Source organism: Peromyscus eremicus, chromosome 16_21 (genome assembly GCF_949786415.1).
Source record: "Peromyscus eremicus chromosome 16_21, PerEre_H2_v1, whole genome shotgun sequence".
Classification (NCBI taxonomy): Eukaryota; Metazoa; Chordata; class Mammalia; order Rodentia; family Cricetidae; genus Peromyscus; species Peromyscus eremicus.
Genome location: NC_081432.1, coordinates 41,188,501 through 41,209,123, shown reverse-complemented (window position 1 = coordinate 41,209,123; position 20,623 = coordinate 41,188,501). Strand labels below are relative to the sequence as shown.

General features: G+C 35.3%; 1 protein-coding gene across 2 annotated transcripts in view; it reads left to right on the top strand.

Annotated features, from left to right (window-relative positions):
* Positions 1-20,623, top strand: part of Khdrbs2 (KH RNA binding domain containing, signal transduction associated 2) — a 481,530-nt gene that overhangs the window by 353,593 nt on the left and 107,314 nt on the right. Inside the window, exon 7 of one of the 2 annotated variants that reach the window (XM_059281720.1) lies at positions 3,091-3,108. The exons of the other annotated variant lie outside the window; for it this stretch is intronic. Within the exon in view, the coding sequence (XP_059137703.1) occupies positions 3,091-3,108 (18 nt within the window). The remainder of the gene's footprint in view (positions 1-3,090; positions 3,109-20,623) is intronic. 2 annotated transcript variants of the gene reach the window in all.

Sequence of the window (20,623 nt, the reverse complement as noted above, 5' to 3'; positions counted from 1 at the left end):
AAGTTTCATGTGGGAAAATATGACTCTTTCTTTACTAAATGTCTGTGCATTTAGCAACCAACCAAGTATCTGTTGAAATACATGCACTAAGGTTTCTGCATTGGCCAACAGGACAGCCACAGAGAATACCATTCCAGAGTCACTTAGATTAGCTACTTCTCAGTAAATGAAATGATGGCTAAGAGGAGTCCATATATTTTGATGATTTTTTGAAATATTATGTTTATTTTTTTTGAAAATTTGTTTGCACAGTTTGATGTAATCCATTGTCCACTAACTCCTCCCAACTCCCCCCAGGACCTACCACCTGTCTTCTTTCTTATTTCATGTCCTAAGTTATTATTACTAATGGCCCCCTGAGTTTCTACAACAGAAATAAATCACATGACAGTTAAAAGAAAAATTGGAACCAGAAGATGACTTGATCTTCTCTCCACTCCTCCTGGCCAAGATGACTTTGCATATTGTAATTATTCACTTTCAAACAACATGCTTGTAACTAAAAACTAAGAAAAACAATATGGAAACTTTATTGTTGGTCATATTTTTGTCATCCTGAAAAATATCTTCAAGTATAGAAATCATTTTAATAACAGATTTCTCATTAGTCCATGAAACACTGAGAAAATATATGAAGGTCACCAGATCTGTAAAAAAGGTTTAACCGAGTCATTAGAAGATCTAACATTTTCTTAGTTGACCTACTTATTTTTTTCTCTTCACATCATTCTTAGAACATATGTAGTACATCAAGAAAAAAATTTTTTCTTAAGCAAATAACCCAAACTGCTTACATTTATAAACATACTATATGAATTCTAAGTTGAAAGAATATGTTCTTATAATTATATAGTGCCATTTACTAGTCAAAGTTATTTAAAATTATTTAAAGATTGATTTTTTTAAATTTTGTGTATATGGATGCTTGCCTACATGAGTATATTTCTACCATGTGCATGCCTCATGTCTGTAGAGGTCAGAATAGGGTGTTAGCTTCTCTGTAACTAAAAATAAAGATGGTTGTGATCTGCCATATGGGTGTTGGGAATTGAAAGTGGGTCATACAAGAGTAGCAAATGCTCTTATTTGCTTATGACCCCTTTGTAACTGATGTCTAAGTTTGACATCTCTCTGCATTAGCTGAGGTATCAGCAGGAATTCTAGATGTATCTCTGTAGAATTAAAAGCTCCAAGGCTAGAGAGATAGGTCAGTAGTTAAGAGAGCATACTGGCCTTACAGAGAATCCAAGTTTCTTTCCCAGATCATAGCCATCTGTAACCCTACATGCAATCCCAGACAGTTCAAAGAGACCTAACTCCTCTCTGGCCTTCACATACACCTGCATTCACATACCCACCCAGAAACACACACATGCATGCACATAGCTAATAAACAAACAAATAAATCTTTAAAATAAAGATAAGTCAAAATTAAAGCTAACAAATTCAAACTATGAGCTCAAAGCTTTTCACATTTTCAAAATGGAATCGCTAAACAAAAATTTTATAAAAAATAAAATCTATGATCAGGCAAGGCATTATTCTGACCAAAAGATTTCCAGTCAGGGGCTTCCTGACAAATACATGCTGCATTTCCCAATTTGAAAGAAATGAAAATTTTTAGAAAGAAAAAAAAAGTGAGAAAAAATGAAAATGGGAAGGAAGAAAGAAAGGGAGGAAGTAGGAAAAGAGTAGAAAAAAGAAGGGATATCTTAGGTCTCTGTCTCTGTGTGTGTCTCTGCCTCTCTCTCCCTCCCTCCTTCATTCTCTCTACTCTTCCGCCCTGTAATCTACTTCCTTTGACTATAACCTTTGTATGCTGGGACGTAATAATCCAGAACCATGCTTTATTGAGACCGCTGCCCCAATCTAGAATTGAAAACAAAGCATATTAAGATCTGTAAATATAGGACTAGAGAGATGGCTCAGAGGTTAACAGCACTGGCTGATCTTCCAGAGGTCCTGAGTTCAATTCCCAGCAACCACATGGTGGCTCATAGCCATCTGTAATGAGATCTGGTGCCCTCTTCTGGCCTGCAGGGATATATGCAGACAGAACACTATACATAATAAATTAATCTTTAAAAAAAAAAAAAAGACTAACCTATAGTTGATAGGGCTTTAAAAAAATCTGTAAATATGAATTTGTTATACTTTTGTCTTCAAGCAGAAAGAAGGGAGAAAAGACAGGAAGGGGAAATGACATCCATAAGATGCCTTCTCAACAACCAACAATGCATACTCTTTTTTAAGGAACCCGCAAGCCTTAATCTTGATAAATCTGTTGGAAAATTAGAATTATACTCTTATACTAAATTGCTCATTTTGTAAAAAGTACACCGAAAGATTTCATTAATATATAGTAGTATTTGAAAATCAAGTTTAATTTGGGTGCAGCCTTTCTCTTGGGAAAATTAAATTGTGAACCGCATTAACAAGCAAAAGAGGACACTGTGGTTTCTGTCTGCGAAGGACTATGGCAGATTGACATCCCTGAATTTGCTTCCAGGGGATCAAGCATAAATGTAAATACAAAACATGCCTTTAAACCAAGAGAAATAAGCTTTTGAGAGTATTTTTACCTCAATTATGATAAAGAATATTAAACCAGAATTTAAACTACCAGAGGTGAAAGAATTCATTCTCTCTATGCTAATTAGGTTCAGGATGCTAAGTGATTGCATTTACATGTTTGCTTTGTTAGGCACTTCCCTGTGCCTTGTATTTAAGATGCTGATTAAACACATATTTTCTTTTTAAATAACCGAACTGAAGAAACTGAGGAAGAAAACCCTTTGTGGATTTGGATTCCAAAAAGTAGAATACATCTGGCTGCTCAAAATGAGTCTATTTGATTAATTCTACCTTAGGAGCATTTTGAAGTTATTAATATTTAGTAATCTACACATAAATAATATGTGTGATTTAAAAAGCAAAACAGAAATACTCCTGAGGTGAATGGAAGGATAGGTGAAGGTGATGTTGGCACAGAACATGAAAGTATAATGATTTTCAACTTAGAAACTTTACCACAGATGTAGAGCATGTCATCTGTGTTTATGATGTTTGGTCCAGTTCTCTCATCTGCAGCCATCATTACCAGCTCCAGTTGTTGTTTGGAAACCTCTGGGACAGTCATTTGAAAAATGTTCACATGAAGAGTAGAAGACAGCAAAGGGAGAAGGGGTGTCTTTAAATATGTCTTTTTAAGAGTCCTGGGGCTACATTATATCCTTTCAACATGTGTTCTTAAATAGGGTATGGCAATGCTAGCCTGTAATCTCAAGCATTAGAAGGTGGAAGCAGAAGGGTCAAGAGTTCGAAGTCACCTATGCAAGTTTGAGGCCATCTTGAGCTACCTGAGACACTGTCTTTAAAAACATTTAAAAAAAAAAGTTCTCTTTAAGAGTTTCAGAAATATATTTTACTGGAGAGCAACTGGGTACGAAGTCAGTATCACTGTGGCGTTTTTCACACTAGTATAGCTGAGACCACCCCTGTCCTGGGATGAACTTTTCATTCCCTTAAAACCTTTCTCTCTCACTGCTTCCAACGCTCAATGGTGGAGAACTATATGCTGGGGTTTTATTTAATTTGAATCCAGGAGGAATGTCACAGCTTTCCTTGCTGATGGTTGTACCATCTTAAGACAGTTTTTTTTGAGCTGTGAACATGTGGTAAAAGCCGAACATGTGGTACTGGAAAAGAGAAAGTTCTACTACGAACAGGGCTCTCCTCTACTGGGCCAAGGTTTAAGTGCCCCCCTCCAGGACAGAGGATCTCCTAGGTCAGCAGCTTCCATATCCCAGAACTGTGAGGGCTTCCTGTTTTTACTAACATCATGATGGCTTCATCTTCTCTATTTGGAAAGAGCCCTTCCCGAGCTCTTTTCAATAGCCCCTGGAAGGACACTGTCGATGTAAGGATAACCGTGTGGTCTATACAGGGAGTAATCATTAACTGGTTATGAATGTGGCTGCTTTTTTGTCGAAAGACACCCATGTTAATGTCTCAAAGTTATTTTGATACAATGAACGATTTCCTTTCTGCTCCTGAGACACTTATTTGCATCTGAAGTTCAGAAGTTCTTCAGGGAAACATTTTCTACTGGCTATAAATCCTAAACATAATCCTTAGCAGATTTCTTGAAAGTACAGTACTTTTATTATTTTCTAGTATGAACCAGAGAAACCACAGAAGAATTTAGAGTGCACCTGTCTCATACATGTTATAGAAAAGCAGAGTTCTAGCTAGTTCTAGTTCTTTGTGTTCTTTTCTTCAATTACCCCAAATCTACTAGAAGAAAATTTCACAAAAGAAATGGCAAATTCCACATAAAATTTAATACACTGTTAACTTCATTTGGAAATATAGACCAGCAAGTTCAGTGATTGAACCAGTTGCTAAATGCTGTTTCTTAGAGTTTCTATTATTGTGATCAACCCCATGACTAAAAGGAACTGAAGGAAGAAAAGGGTTTTGTTTTTTTGTTTTTTTTTGTTTTTTTTTTTTTTTTTTATCTACAACACTCAGGTTAGAGTTTATCACAGAGGAAAGTTAGGGCAGAAACTGAAGGCAGGGACCTGAAGGCAGGAGTTCATACAGAGATCACGAAGGATCTATTAGTGGCTTGATCCTCATGGCTTATTCTGCCTGCTTTCTTATACATCTTTGGACCACCTGACCAGGGGTGGCACCACCCACAGTGGGCTCTTACCTCCCACATCAATCATCAGTCAAGAAAATGCTCTACAAACATTCCTACAGACAATCTGATGGAGGCATTTTCTCCATTGAGATTTTCCCCTTCTAAGATCATTCTAACTCGTGTAAAGGTCACAAAAAAAACTAGCCAGGATATGCTGAAAATACAGTTTACTTTGGGGGGCTTCAAGGATGCTTATTTAGAACAAAATGCAAATTATTATTTTCAACAGCAGTTATTCATTGGTTTATTCATTACTTGACTATCTCAGGGCTAAGCAGTGTGCAGAGCACTGAGTGAACAGTGATAATCAAAACAAACAAGGTTCCTGTCATCATCATGATCATGTTTGGGAGGAAAGCATTGAAACAACTTGATCCACTCACTTCTTTCAGAAAGTCAATGCTGCCACTGAGAAAACAGATGAAACCAAACCCCAGCTCTTTTAGACTTCCAGTTAAACAGACATGTGACACTTATAAAGACAAGGTTACTTTTTCTATTAAGTATGAGGAAAGATGTCTCTGTTAAAGATTATGGTTACTGCATCCAGAATCTATAAATTTTAAATCCATAATTTCTTGTATAATACATGTAATTTAGACAACTTCCAATGGTATGTACTGTTTTCATAAAAGTCATAAAATCATCATAATTTTGGTGGTCTTCACATATGGAAACTAAAACCATAAGTTATGTATATTATCCTGTAAAGACGTTAATGTGACGTGAAGGGCTCTCCCTCATGACCAACAGAAATCCAATTATCTCAAAGGTACCACTTCCAAAATACTGTCACACCAGACACTGGGATTTTAATCTGTGAATTCGTGGTTAAAAAAAAAAAAAAAAAAAAAAAAAAAAAACAGTGAGTATAAAATGGAAACACTGCGTACCTTAAATACTCCCTTTTCTGTGAGGTAATCGTGTGTACCTTACCTGGAGATGCCACTGGTGATAATAAATTAATATGCATGTCTGACACAGGAAGACAGACCTGGGAGACATCTCCTATAACCAGTTCTCTGTTTGCCTAAGACTCTGGATTTCCTGAATCTTTGAGTTTTTATGAGACCCAGTGCTCACTGCCCCTCACGGTCAATGTTAGCTCACGCAGCTACAGAACATGCAGTGCTTGTGTAAAAACCAAAGGATCCGGTGTTTTAAAGGAACATAAAGTGAGATTCACACTGAGGTTTAATGTAAAGGAGAATAGGTTTATCTGAAAAGGGCGTTTTAGTATCAAGGGCTTAATCTTATGTCAATATATAAAAAATGGGTTACATTATTTGTGCTGTTGTAGTTAAGTAATGGTTTAGAGTAAGGCTTGTGTACCACCATATTATGTATTTTCCTTCTATCTATATCTCAAGAGTTTCAGATAATTTTGTGTTAATGGTATAATAAATCAAGTAATGACTAAAATAATACTAATATTAAAATTATTATTAAATCAGGCATATAATAAAAACAAGACTGAAATTTTTCCAGGGTAAAAACTGAATTTGTAGATTTAATACTCTCACAATATCTACCTCATTTTAAAACTGGCCAATATTTGGCTACTTGACAATCAGTCATTTGAACATCATGATTTATCCCAATTCCTATTTTTAAAAATATGTAGTAAATTTTACTTTTATGGCTTTCATTTTACTAGCTGCTTAACCAAATATGAATTATATTACACTGTCATAGTAAATAAACAAATGAACTAATGCCTTATAAATAAAACTTTTTTCAAGCCTCACAGAGACAGTTATGTATGCTAAATGAAATTTACAAAGTATATTAAATTTCTTGAGGAATTCCAAAGAAGAGATCCTACAAGCCTTATCTCCTTGTGCTCTGATACTATTACAGAGGGAATTCTCTGTTTTACATAAATGCAGACAAGCTAAATAAAACAGTAAAATAATCTTTACTAAAGACAGAGTTTTGTCACTGATAACCACAAGTCCTTTATGTTCTTCAAATGCTCTTTGATCCTTGAAAGTCATGCAGCTTTCGTGTTGATAAAACAGCAAGGAATTGTCTCCTGGGAAAACTAAAAATGAGTTTGATTTTGCATCATCAAATTTAGAAAGGATTGATATTAAGCCTTTCTAAATGATTTTATTTGGGTTACAGATCTGATAATTTAGATCTTCATTGGGAAACCCACATTCATCTTTTTTTTTTTTTTTGGTCCCTAGTTTCTTGGAATTAATTTTGTAATCTCCAGGTTTTGTGATGGTCACCTAATTTTTAAAATTGTAAATTTCAACAACCTTTACTTCCAATCCAAAATCATCTTAAACACACACAAATACTCAGGAGGCAAGCTGTATATTATACTAGGAATCAACAGCTCTTCCTTTGAAAACGCTCAAGAAAAGAAGCCAGGGAAACCACTTTTAAGCAATTACCCCAAGGATTAATAGAACAATCTAAGCAACCCAGGTTAGGACAACACTGGAGAAGGTATATTCTGTTTCTGAGATGGTTCACTGAGTCATTGAACAATTAATGTTAGCCTTCAGGTAAGCTATTCCCAACTTGGCATCTAGAAATTTCTTTACATGAGAACTTAAAAGACAAAAGCAAAGAAGCATTTTGAAGATCAGAAGATATTCTCAATGTAAATGAATGGGGAAAAATATGTGTTGTTCCTTGGGATTCCAGCCCATGGCACGGCAAAGAGGGTGAAGGTAGGGACTGGGAAAGACAACACTGGTTTACAAGTCTTGATAAACTCAGAGAACTGAATGGGAAAACAAAAATTATGGAGAGAGCTGGGAGAGTTAACCCAGGAACATGTGAATAAAATTTTAGAATATTTTAAGAAGTTATAATTTATCCTAAAAATAATGGGAGAACATTAAGATGGTTAAAATATTTTAGAGGAGACCTGTGTGTTTTGAGAATAATCAAGAGGAACTGATAAGATGGAAACTGCTTTAGGAAGTTAAAATACTGATCAAAATCCGAGGAAAAAATGTTGATGTAAGAGGAGGACTTTGGGTCTGTGAAGTAGAGAGGTTAGGACATTGGCAAGCTCTTTCCGTGTACATTTGCTTGGATTGTATCCACTAGCATGTGTAAAGAAAAGGCACCAGATTCCAGGAGGATGCCTGGCTTTCAGACTTGGGAAACTAGTTAAAAAGTGTCACTATTTACTGAAATGATGAATTAGAAGAAAGAAGATGAAGCCAGTTTGAGGACACAGTTTCTTGAGAAAGACTTGCAGATCAGCAGAAAAAATGGAAACAAATTTAAAAATAAAATCATTCAAAGATGTTATTATTAATTTATGGAAAGTGTTTATACCAGTTCTGTTTTTTTAACTAATGAAGTTTTAAGTAGATATATTTTTGGATTAGAATATTCTTAGTGCCCAGAAAGTCTGGACTAAGCTACTGCACATTTATTCTATCAACAATATCTAATTTTTCCCTAACTATGATCCAGTGTGTTTCTGACACTAAGAAGAAAAGACGTGTCCAATACAATGGGGGAGGGAGAAGTGGCAATATGATAACCAAAGTATTGGAAGCATTCTGTAGTTACTGAAAACTTCAGCTAAAATAAATTCATCACTTCAATGTCTCATAGGTCAAAAAAGGTAAGATGAAATTCTCCTACCTGTAAGTCTACTTACCTATGAAGATAATGGAACATATCCGAAGAGAAATGGTAGTACAGTTATGCCAGAGAAGGTCCACAAAGTACATTTTGAGAACTTCTGAAGTAGAGGAAAAATGAAAGCACATTATTTCAAAGCAGATGATCCAGGGGACCAAGGATGTAGACTAGTTCAATTGGTAAAATAAGACAGAGCTCTCAAGAGAATACTTGATTTTGGAGAACAAGAGCAGATAACAACAGACAAGTTTAAATTCTGAATCTGTCTTTTTAAATAGTCATTTCATATTGACTTCTTAATTCTGAGCAAAATTCTCTTTATGAAACTACTATATCGTAGTCAGTGCCGTTGTGACTGATAAAGGGGAAGATAAAGACAACCACAGTGGTCCAGATAACATGTTCTCCCATCATCTGTGATTTCTGCTGTTTATCCCTTCCCCACAACACTGTTACGGAAAACAACCACAGTCCTAGTAAGTAGATGAACCAACTATGTTCCTCATGTGCAAAAGAGACCATAAAATTCTGCCAATAAAGGAGATCCCTTACAGATAAGCACACATCAGTGTTTATGATTCATACATTCCCATTAAAGCAGCTATAGCTAGAAATGAGATACTAGAGAATACTTAAGGACAAAAATTATTTCTCATAGAAAGGATTGATTAGTGTGATCTCCTAAATACTTTCTCTTTCTCCAGTATTAAGTTCATTTTCGAGAATCAAATCCTCCTCATGACACAGATTTTTAAACCAAATTACATGCTTAAAATACATCCTTAAGGTTTCTATTCAACAGCCACAAGTTTGACTAACCACATCCCTTCTCCATTAGGTTTTAATCTCAAATGTAGCATCTCTATATGCACTTGACTGGAGCCAAAATTGGAGACATGCTAGGTTTCTTCATTTTTTTAACCGCTCATTTCAAATCCATCAGGAAAGCCTTTTGCTTATATAAAACTCATCATGAACCTCCCTGGACATAATGTAACAAAGTTTGAGTTATCATCATCCTTTCCAAAACTGCATGAAGGTTTTCTAAAAAAAAAAAAAGTATATAAAAATACCTGTATCTAATAATTCATGCTTTTCCAGCAGCTAGTTTTATCTTTCTCAAATATAAATAAAATGTTTTGGATGTTCAGTGTCTTCCCATTGCAACTTGGAAAAGCAAATTTAAATAAAAAAATGTCTTTGTATGAAACCAAGCCCTTTAGTTACCACAATAGCATATCACTATATATTCTAAGTGTGGCAACCAAGTGCTTTGCTGCCTAGAAAGCAAGGTTGTAAAAACACGTTACCTGGGCATCTTGCATCTTGACTTCCTACTTTCCAGTTTAGGCAAGTTAACAGTTTTCCTGTGCATCACCTGAATACAATGATAAAATGTTTGGTTGTAGCCCACGCTTTTTGTTGAAAATTTTGCCTGTGTTTATTCTTTAGGAATTGGACCCCTGACATTTCCCACACTTAAACTGCTCATTCCCAGATCTTGGCTCCACATTATCTCGTTTCAGTTGAAACTCATTCATCAATTCAGAAAAACCTTCTCTTGCCTGCCTACAGATGTCTCTTAACTTCAGAAATCGTCATGATCATTTATCTTCGTGGTGTGTGTGTGTGTGTGTGTGTGTGTGTGTGTGTGTGTGTGTGTGTGTGAGTTTCACATTACGATTGGAAACTGTAGACATTTCCTTCCTGAGCTGTGAGAATAAGCTCTAATTTACTCTGAGGTCCTATTTGGAAAAAAGTACAAGTGTCTGTGGATCTTGTTTAATCTCAGAAAGAACAGCATCCTCATTTGTTAATGAGTAGGATAAGATGTAATGGTGAAAGTACAGTGTTGATATTCACAATAAAGTCATCTGTCACAAGCATTGAAAAAAGAGGATATAGCGCCAGTTCTAGAATTTTGGACATGTCAAAGAAAATAAAGGAAAAGAAGAAAATAACAGTTGAACATAGTGAGCCCCTGGTGTTCACTTATCTCACTAAAGTATATTGAACTGGAAGAAATAATATAATGAGAAACTAATATTTTAAAAGTTTCATTTAAATTATTCATTAAAACTGGATGGAACGTCCCCTCTCAATTTCTTATTTTCTTATGCCCTCCTTTGACCTCATCCAAATATTCATTTCCCTTAGATGATTTGTATGAATGAAACCATTTTATATTTCACAAATTAAATATTGCCTTGCTTTTGAAAAGGCTAAAGGTTTCTCAAGTACTGGTATGCACAAAGGTATTATATCTGAAATAGACATCATTAAAGCCAGCAGGTATTGGAAAAAAAATGAAGAGAAGAGGGAGATTTAGAGCAGGCAGTTATGTCGATTATATCCTAATCTTACTACAGTATATGTGCTTACCCAAGTATTCAATAAACTGATTCACAGTGACATATATAGGGACAGGTTTTTTTGTTGTTGTTGCTGTTGTTTCACCTAAGAATCAGTCTGTTTGGACATCTTAGGGAAAAATCACTAAGTTTAACAAGCAAAGCAAAGCATAAAAGCATAGGGGGAGAATAGACTTATGGTATAATCTTGGTTGCTCATTTTGTTCCAGTTTTATGTCTAGAAGCCCAGTTGTATTTCCTTCCTACGATTTTTAGATTCTAGAATAATCTAAAGTAACCAAGTCTCTAAGAAACCTGGTGAATAGAATAAAAAGGTCACATTAGTAGTGTAAAAAAAGGAGGCACACATTTCTAACAACTTTGTATGGATATGTACATGTGTGTGCATGTGCATTGCTGTGTTTCTGTCTGTGTTTACACACGCATGTGGAGGCCACGTGTCTTTTTCAATCACATCTACTTATTTTTTGAGCTAGGATATCTCACTGAATCTGGAGCTCCTTGAAGCAGCCATTGTGGCTGACTAGCAAGCCCCAACCATCTCTTTGTCTCTTAGTATTTAGAGATGAGATTACAGGCCATTACCACTATAACTTGAGATTTTGGTTGGGCTTAAAAGCTCAGGCTCTCAGGCTTGTACAGTCGGCAATTTGCCTGCTGAGCCATAGCTCAAGACCTCTCCCTGAACCTCTTTTCATTTCCATTATTCAATGTCAAAACTGTCTGATGAATGCAGAGCAACATACTCGTGAATTATATTTCACCCAGCCCAAACCCAGTAAGTATGACCACACTGAGGACAGGATGCTTTGTCAACCTGATCTCCATTCCTTGGTCTCTAAGCAGTGCCAAAGTTTGTTCCCAATATCTTACTGCTAGAGATGTCAGGTATCTTTTCAGCCATTCCCTCTCTCTATTATCTAGCGCCATAACACCATATTCCAGAAACTTCAGTATCCTTCCCATCATTCTTTGTCTTCCCTTTGATCTTTATATTGTTTTTCTTTCACTTCAAGGTATTTCTCCTGCCCACTGTTCTGATTTTAAGAACTAAAGGATCTTTTTTTAAAATGAGTAGTTAAACTTATTTCTGAGTGTTACCTGATTTGAAGGACAGCAAAGTTGCATCTTAAACTCAATAAGCATTATCTTGGCAAGCTGAGTGTGAAATAATAAGTGAAATTCCTTTTGCAAACTGTGTAGGACTTTTAGGGTTCTGTGATTCAAGACTTGGGTCTTGAGATGGAGATGAGGGCAAAGTGCTTAAAATAAATTAATGCCTTTAATCTGTGGAAGTTGCCAATCAAAACATAGAACTCCCCATGCACAGCCTTGGGCGTATCAGCAGCCTAATTACACAGAGTCTGGCCCATCACCAATGTTTTAACACTTGATTTATTTCCTGTTCAATTTGTTCAATAAGGCCAGAGTTAATTGGTTTTCCAAGTGAGTGTTAAAATATAAAACTCTACCTTCATTAAGTGGAGACTGTGCTTATTATGCACCAATGACTTGCAAGTCTATGTAAAGGTCACTAGGGTGAGATTTCAGGGCACTATTTACAAATCACAGCTTTGACTTGGTACTAATATGGTAAATAACCAATAAATAGCAAAACCACTGTGATTCATAACAAGAAATGAACATATGAAATATTTTTAAAAGTCCCTGAAACAACGTATATTTAAAGAGACCATTTTAAAATACTGTATGTTATCATTCAAATTAATTACTTTTTATGTTTCTTTAAGAAAATGTATCAGTGGGTATCTATGTTACTCTTATTTATTTAATTTGTGTGTCATGCTCCTGTGGTACTCCAGGGCATTTAATGTGGTATTTTGACAATATAAGTGAAAAATTAGAGACTATATGATGAAACCTAACATGTTTTAAAATTAAATTGGATTCCTATATGAACACAAAGAATTTAAAAGCAGTAATTTTTATCATATCATTTTCTATGGGCTATTTTTAACTTGAACACTTCCAGCAGGAATGCTGTTTTTCATTACTGTCAAATGTGATTCTCAAGAAATATCGCTTGGCAAGGGAAATGTAATTCAGAGAGCAGTATTTACATTCTTGGTAGAAAATGGTTGTATTTTTAAAAATTTTTTTAGGAATCCTAAATATTATCCACAGTGTGGATTTTATACCTAAATGTCTCTAGTTAATATTTCATTAACTACCGCCACCATCTGCCCTTTATTCTGGAAATGAGTGATATGTTACAAATAGAAGCACCAAAATTGAAATCTGCTAAGTAATGTCTAGGAACTATAGACTGATATACACGCACACTTAGAAGAAGCCCCTGCATTAAAAAGGAATGCTTTGCACACAAAAAATAATAGCATAAAACTTTATGCAGATAGGGTCTAAATGTCACCTAAAGTAAAAGGGATGATTTAATTATGTTTTATTGCATAATATCATGATATTTTACATTTTAATAGATTCTTTAACAATAAACTTGTCTGTCTTTGAGACATTGTGTTTAAATTCCATGACACTGATGCTTCTTAGATTTGTGGAAGCAAAATACCACAAATTAGATGGCATGTATTTGCTAAATCCCAATTCTGGAGTCTATTAGTCTGAAACCAAAGACACCAGTAGCCCCTTCCCCAAGAGTCAGGTTGGAAGTCTCCCTTGCCTCTCACTGACACCTGATTTTACCATTGATTCTTTTCATTCGCTCACAGCCAGTTCCTCAAACTTCACCCTCTATCAATGCATGTGTTCTCCCTGGGAGTCTGTATACACCTATAATTCCTTTTTCTGTAAAGATGCCTCCAACACTGGACTAAGATATCACCTTTAAAGACTTGTTTTTAATTTGATTATATCTACAAAGACCCAATTTCCAAATAAGGTCATAGTCACAGGAATTAATAATAACCATTATTTAGGGCACAGAGTTCAACTTTTGACAAAGGTTTTTGGAAGTATTTGACATGTCAGATTCAGTATGTAATTATTTGACTCAAATAGTAATTGTTTGGACAAAATGATAAATATCAGTGATCTCAGAGATGTACCATACCACCTCAGAACAATGTGCTTTTAGATTTACGGAGTGAGGTTTGGAATCCTTATGAGATAGGTATTTCCATTAAACACACAACTTTACAATGAGTACCCTGGTGCCAGTTATTTTAAGCTAAATATGTGTTCTGGCTATCCAGATGTAAATTTTGTGAAGTCTAATAAGGGTAAATAAACACCCAAATTGAAAGCCAAGTCTAAGACTCATTAACTCAATATAGTAAAATCATTCCTGATTTGTATTAATAACAAGAGGGGAAAAATTCTCAACAAGTACTTTAGAGAAAATGGTCTTCACAGATCCAATGTCTCCACCATCTTCTAACAAAGATCACGAAATTGTAGACTGTAGGAATCAGTTTCTCTCATGTTCATTGCTGTTGACTCTGGGAGTAGTTCCAAACCTTGCAAATGTAGGGTAAGTCATGAGGTCGCTGTAAACTTCTTAAGGATTACCAAAAATTCATTACTTTTGCTAAAGCCATAGAAACATGGTGATTAAAGGTATTTGGTGAGAGAAAACATTATTTTCATTTTATTATTTATGCTTTCAATAGTTGCCTAAACCCAGAGAGTCCATAAAATTTAAATTGTAGGTAGAACAAAGCCATATTAACATTGTATTATGAGTTTGAAAATTGCTAATCAGCTTAAGAACTGTATTGTGTTCATTCAATTTCATTTCATTCTTGTTTTATTTTCATATTATACTAACATAGAGGATAACAGCAGCTCAAAGTCCTACCCTTCATTGCTTGTTCTTCTAATAAATCTTAAAGTTCCACCAGACTAAACCCAGTATCTAGCTCTTTTCACACTGGCATTGAGGGTGAGATCGGGACAAAGTGTTCCATCAGATTCTACACAGTTATAATGAGAAATGAGACAAAGTGAGAGGTAATAAGGTATGTGAGATGCTTAGTGCCTGTCTAGCAGGCATACATTTCTTTGTTGTGATTAAGTAACCAAGTCATTCCAGAATATTTTGGCTTTATTTAATTCATATGGTGGTTCAGCTCAACAGATACTGATAAAGTAAAAGCAGTTCTTCCAGGAGGTGAGTTACAAACAGGACCCAGACATTGAGATAGAACCTCTTATCACAATGCTACTATGATCAGCAATACAGACTGTACCAAATTATGATATTCACGACTATTTTGCAAATGACATGACCAGTCCATGGCAATTCAGTAGTTTCCCTTCCACCTGATAGTGACAGACTAGCTTTGTTTCAAAACAACTAGGTATTGTGTTAAATGAGCATTAATTGTAAGATGACAATTCTAAACCTAGTATTGTCACATGATAGCAGAAGAGATTGCCTAGCATCTAACTTCTATCTGTATGTTCACAGAAACCAACCCAACTTCTTATCTTGGGTCATTTTTCCTTTACTACTGCATGCTGTGCTTACAATATCCACAAATGTCTTTTATATTCTAATTTTTGTATTACCCTTTCATTTGCCTTATAAATTTTACTCCTCCTTTACTTCCTTCTTGCAATTTGATTTTCTGTGTAATTATACAAATTTATATGTGCATATGATATTCAAATCTTTTATTGGACTCAGAAATCATGTTTCTCACAAGCTATACTAGGTGTCTTTAAGTAACTTGGTAACTTAAAGTATCATGCCCATAATATACATGAAAAATTACCTACGTAAGAGGAAATGTGAAATGTGAGAACATGATAGGAGCATGGTAAATTAACACAAAATTGTGTTTAATTTTCAAGGGCTAACATAAAAATAAAATGCAAAAGTAGATCCATCTCTTTCAAACCATAATGTCTACTATTTGTTTCCTTGTAATGAACTTTTAAATCATTAAAATAGTTTAAATTTTAGTTTCCTTTTAAGGAAACTTTATTTCATCTCATTTATTTTTCATTCTGCTTTAAAGTATTAATTTATTTTATATTTTAAATTTTAATACTAAAGTTATGTGTGTAAAATAAATTAAAAACCTTAGTTTCCATAAAGACAAATTCAAGTGTCTATACAATTAAGTAATATGTAAGTTTATTCATGGTTATTATTATCTCATTCCATCACACAAAGCTGATCTGGGGTAAGTTACTTGAAATTTATGCCCTTCATTTTCTTCAGGGGTTTCTGAAAAGATTAAGTCTGATGATTCATGTAAATCATAAAAATCATGAATTTAGTAAATGTTGTATCTGAGGTATCACATATACATTTATTGAGTACCATAAAGTACCCATAAAGTTCCATGTGCTAAGCACTTTATCTAGTACTGGGAGGCAAAAATGTATGGGAAACTATAAAGGAACAAGATTTCATTATCTGGGATACACAAAATCATATACATTGCTTTAGGGCAGGGGTTCTCAACCTGTGGGTTGTGACCCCTTGGGGGGGTCACATACTAGAAATCCTTTTATCAGATATTTACATTACAATTCATAACAGTAGAAAATTACAGTTATGAAGTAGCAATGAAATAATTTTATGATTCGGGGTCACCACAACACGAAGAACTGTATTAAAAAGGGTCGCAGGATTAGAAAAGGTTGAGAACCACTGCTTTAGGGAATTCCAGAAAGAGCTGAAAGGCAATCTTGTCTGGATAACTGGAAATATGTAAGAGAAACTCCTCCAAGTAAGTGAACTTAGTCACTGTGGCTGTGAAGAGACCATCCCAGCATCGCTGTATTATGCAGCTTGCGGTATCACAACAGCATGACTTACATGCTCGGAATGAATCTTGGAAGGTGCAAAGGTTTTTTTCCCAGTTACTTTAAGGTGAAGATACAAACTGTATTGATTTTTATAATAGAACTTGAAGACTACAACATTTTTTACATTCACATAAAGGCACAGGGTGCTCAGGACATTTCACATAGAAGCTAGAAAACTTCAGATTCATTACATTAGAAATGCAGGGAGAAACATGGGAATATCAGATTTGCTCATGTACTGAGCAAAAATACATAGAAGTAATAGATACAACTTCTTGGCTATAGGTATCTGGTGGAAATGTAGAGAAGGAAGAAAATGTTAAATGTTTTTAAACCAGACGTAAATATCCAAGTACAGAGAAATTTGGTTTAGCAAATTGTATTGAAACTGAGGTTATCAGGACAGCTGTAGGTGTCCTGTCCTGAGTAACCTCCAAATGTCCTCCTGCTTTGATCTGTAGAGTGTAATGAGTTATTCAGCCTACTCCTGCTAGGAAGGAGCTTAGTTTTCCTCACTCTAAATGTTCTAGAAAGCTATTCTTCCTACTTAGTATTAACTTAGCTTAGTATTAACACTTTATATTATTTTTAACTTTCATAATAGATAAACAGTATCTATTTAATAATTTATCCAAGTATGTTTTGTGGTGTGTGTGTGTGTGTGTGTGTGTGTGTGTGTGTGTGTGCGCGTGTGTGTGTGTGTGTGTGTGTGTGTGTATGTGTGTGTGGACGCATATGAACATGTGGACACTATGACAACATCATCTGTCATCCTCAGCGACACCATCAACTTCCTGTGAGATGGGATGGGTCTCTCTTTGGCCTGGGGCCCAGCACTTAAGCTAGGCTGGCAAGCCTTGGACATCCTCCTGTCTCTGCTTGGCTGCACTGGGATGCCAAGCCATCAGGTGAGGTAATTGTTTACATAGCTTGTGAGGATGAGTCTCAGGTCCTCATACTTGTAAGACAAGCTTCTTGTTCTTTGAGTCATCATATTTCCAGCTCCCAGACTTCTCACATATGCTATCATCATCATTATTATTATTTGGAGCATTTATTTTATTGAGATACTGTGACACACACTATATATTTTATCCCATACTACTTTAAAGACGTTTCTTTCATTCTGAATCCTGCTTTGCAATAATAAAACTGAAAATATTTAATGACTGATATACCAGGGTGTCCCCATTATTTTAAACAGCTTAAATCCTAGTTACTAAAAATAAGTTACACTATTTATTCATACTTTGGAGTGATTGAGGAGAAGAGAGTGTCAGCTTGGTCTTGATTAGAATGCATCAGAGAAGCTCCATCACATTTGTCAGATAATTTTCTCAGCCTGACATTTTCTGGGCACAATTCTTTAACATAGCATTGCTTTTCAAAGTTTAATAAAAGTGTTTGCAAACTGTATTAGTTTAGATATCAATAAAACATTGGCTTTAGAGTGTTTGTGGGTTTTTTTTTTCTGTATTATTGATTTGACATCAGCCCCAAAAGAAAGCAAGAGTTTGAAGGTCAATGTTCCCTTAAGATATGTTGCAGTCACCTATTATAATAACTGGCTCAGACATTAGAAAAACTAATCATTTCAGCCTGTGTGTAGTAATATCCTTTTGGATGAAGAGTTGCCCAAGTTTCAAGATAACCAAATGTCAAAGCGTATACTTGAGCAGTAAACTAATTGGTAGCAAACCTCATTAAGAATTCTGGTTGCAGTAATAGCTTTTCTTCAATTGCCACTGCTGTTAATGAGAAGCACAACAACAGAAGCCACATTACCGCTCTGACAATTTGTTCCATTGATTTATTATGCTGGCTCTGCCGCCATCTACATGCAGGGACTGCAAAGCGGTTGTCTGATATTAGTGCATTTTGACTTCTGCAAATAGAGTGACAGGAGGCCAGTTCTTAGATGGTGACAGGGCTGTTTGCCGTAGTTTATCCTGCCATCCGGTGAAATATACAGGCAGCAATTGAGATGAAAGTTGTATTCAGGAAATCATTACTTGCAGATCATTTTTACCTCAGTCCTGGAAATGAAGAAATACATGTTTCATTTAACAAACTACTCCAAATACATGTTTATGTCAAGTTAAACTGAATTTCATCTAACCTTCTACTGTTTATGCATTATTTTTAAAGCGAATGAATTTGTATGTTGCTTCATCTATAAATACCAAGAGAGAAAAAAAATTGAATTGAATCTTCAAAGCATCTAAGGGATGGAACATTTTTTTCACATTCCTGTAACATCTTGACTCATTTAAAATCCTAAAGTATCCAATAGTCCCTTTAGTTATAATTACAATCACTGAAATACAAACATTTGGACTGTTCCTCAAACCAACCTAAAATATCTTGGGAAGAATCCATTTCTCATTTATCTGTTGTATCAGTGTTTATCCTGAATGAAGGCCCACTCCAAAAGAGGACTCTGGTGCCATTGTTAGAGCTATATTTAAGGAGAAACTGCATCAGGACATGGAGAGGTCGTGTTTTCCCTTTGGTTAATATTTTTGGAAAACTATGTTGATGCTCATTGTCATTGTGAATATGCTGGTTTCTAGGGGGAAAGCTGCTTAATGGCAGCTTGGGCTTAGATTCATTTATAGCCTAACATGTAAAAAAAATGTTTGCTATTTTGATTGAGGGCACATTTAAGTATTCTTAAATTTGTATGAATTTATTCATATATACATATATATATATATATATATATATATATATATATATATATATATATATACCAACATCTGCATATCTTTAGTGAATGTATGAGAAAACAGTGACGGTCCCTGGAGAGCATGTCTGCTCTCACATATGTAAGATGAGTTCCTTTACAGATTTTAGTTTTCAGTAATAGTTGGATGGTCCCTACTACATGTTGCTCCAAATACAGGATGAAAATCATGGAATGTATACATTTGCTAGTGGAGACAAGCAGTCTCGCCTAAGGTGCCCATTGAGTAATGAGGTGGTGTACTCTGTGTGTGCACTCAAAAAGTTGTTTATCTTAGTAGCTGAACATGGATTGAATTTGATTTTCCCAATTTCTCACTGTTAGCACAGTTAATGGAATACTGTTACCCAGAAGCAAATTCACTGAGGAATACTGCTCTTGCTCTGTTGTCTTGTATTCAAGTATATTCATACTTGAAAACATCATGTTGTATATCATAAATATGCATGGCATTTGTCAATTGCAAAAATTAGTGTTTTATAATCTACTTACTGTAGTTCCTAAAGGAATTGAGTGCCCTGTGACAGTGTAGAAATGGTGGTAAAATGCAATGACGTTGTGTGGCACAAATGCTCTTGAGGTTACTGATGATTAAAGTGCTGGTCACATGGGTCTGCTGAAGGATGGGTAGCTGATAAGATGTAAGGCCTGGTGGGAGGGCATTGGGACATGTGAGGTAGTTAGGAGGTGACCCCTTGAATTTTTGAAAGGGGAAAAAAAAGAGCAAGCCGATTCCCAGCCACTGTCATTCTGTTCCTCTTTGAGATGAGTTCTCTCCCTGACATACATTCCCACTATGTCATCTGCCATGCAACATGAAGTCCTCCTCAGAACCAAGATCATGCAAAGCCATGCCCTTCATCCTTCAAAGCTGCTATATGATTTTCTGCTTAGAAATCCATATAAAACTATATAAACTGAGTATTCATCTTCTAAAGAAAGGAGTTCAAAATACTCATTATAATCTGGTTGAGATCTACAGGCATCCCCACTCAGATTTAAGAAAAGAGAGGACCCTGTGTCTTTAAAAAAAAAGTGTATCAGTTCCACATTGTGAGAAAAAAAAGGTTCATTGTTAAGTTCTAGTAGAAACATCACATCATTATTTGTTAGAGAGACTCTGAAGCCTCACTTCTTGATTTTCAACACAAATGGTATTTTTTATCTTCCAAGAAGTCTTAAAGATTGTTTCTATCCTGTAGAATGCCAAAAGGCTGTTCATTAGTAGGCTGTCTTTGTCAAATATAAAGAATTGTCAGTTTCACTGGAGATACATGGACCAGATATGAATCCACGGACTATCATCTGAAACACCATTCATTCATTAATACTTAAGTGATAGTATGTGCCCTAAACAGCTCTTACTGACCACTTCCCTTTGTTCTATCCAAGCTTAACCAGACTACCCTTCTTTGA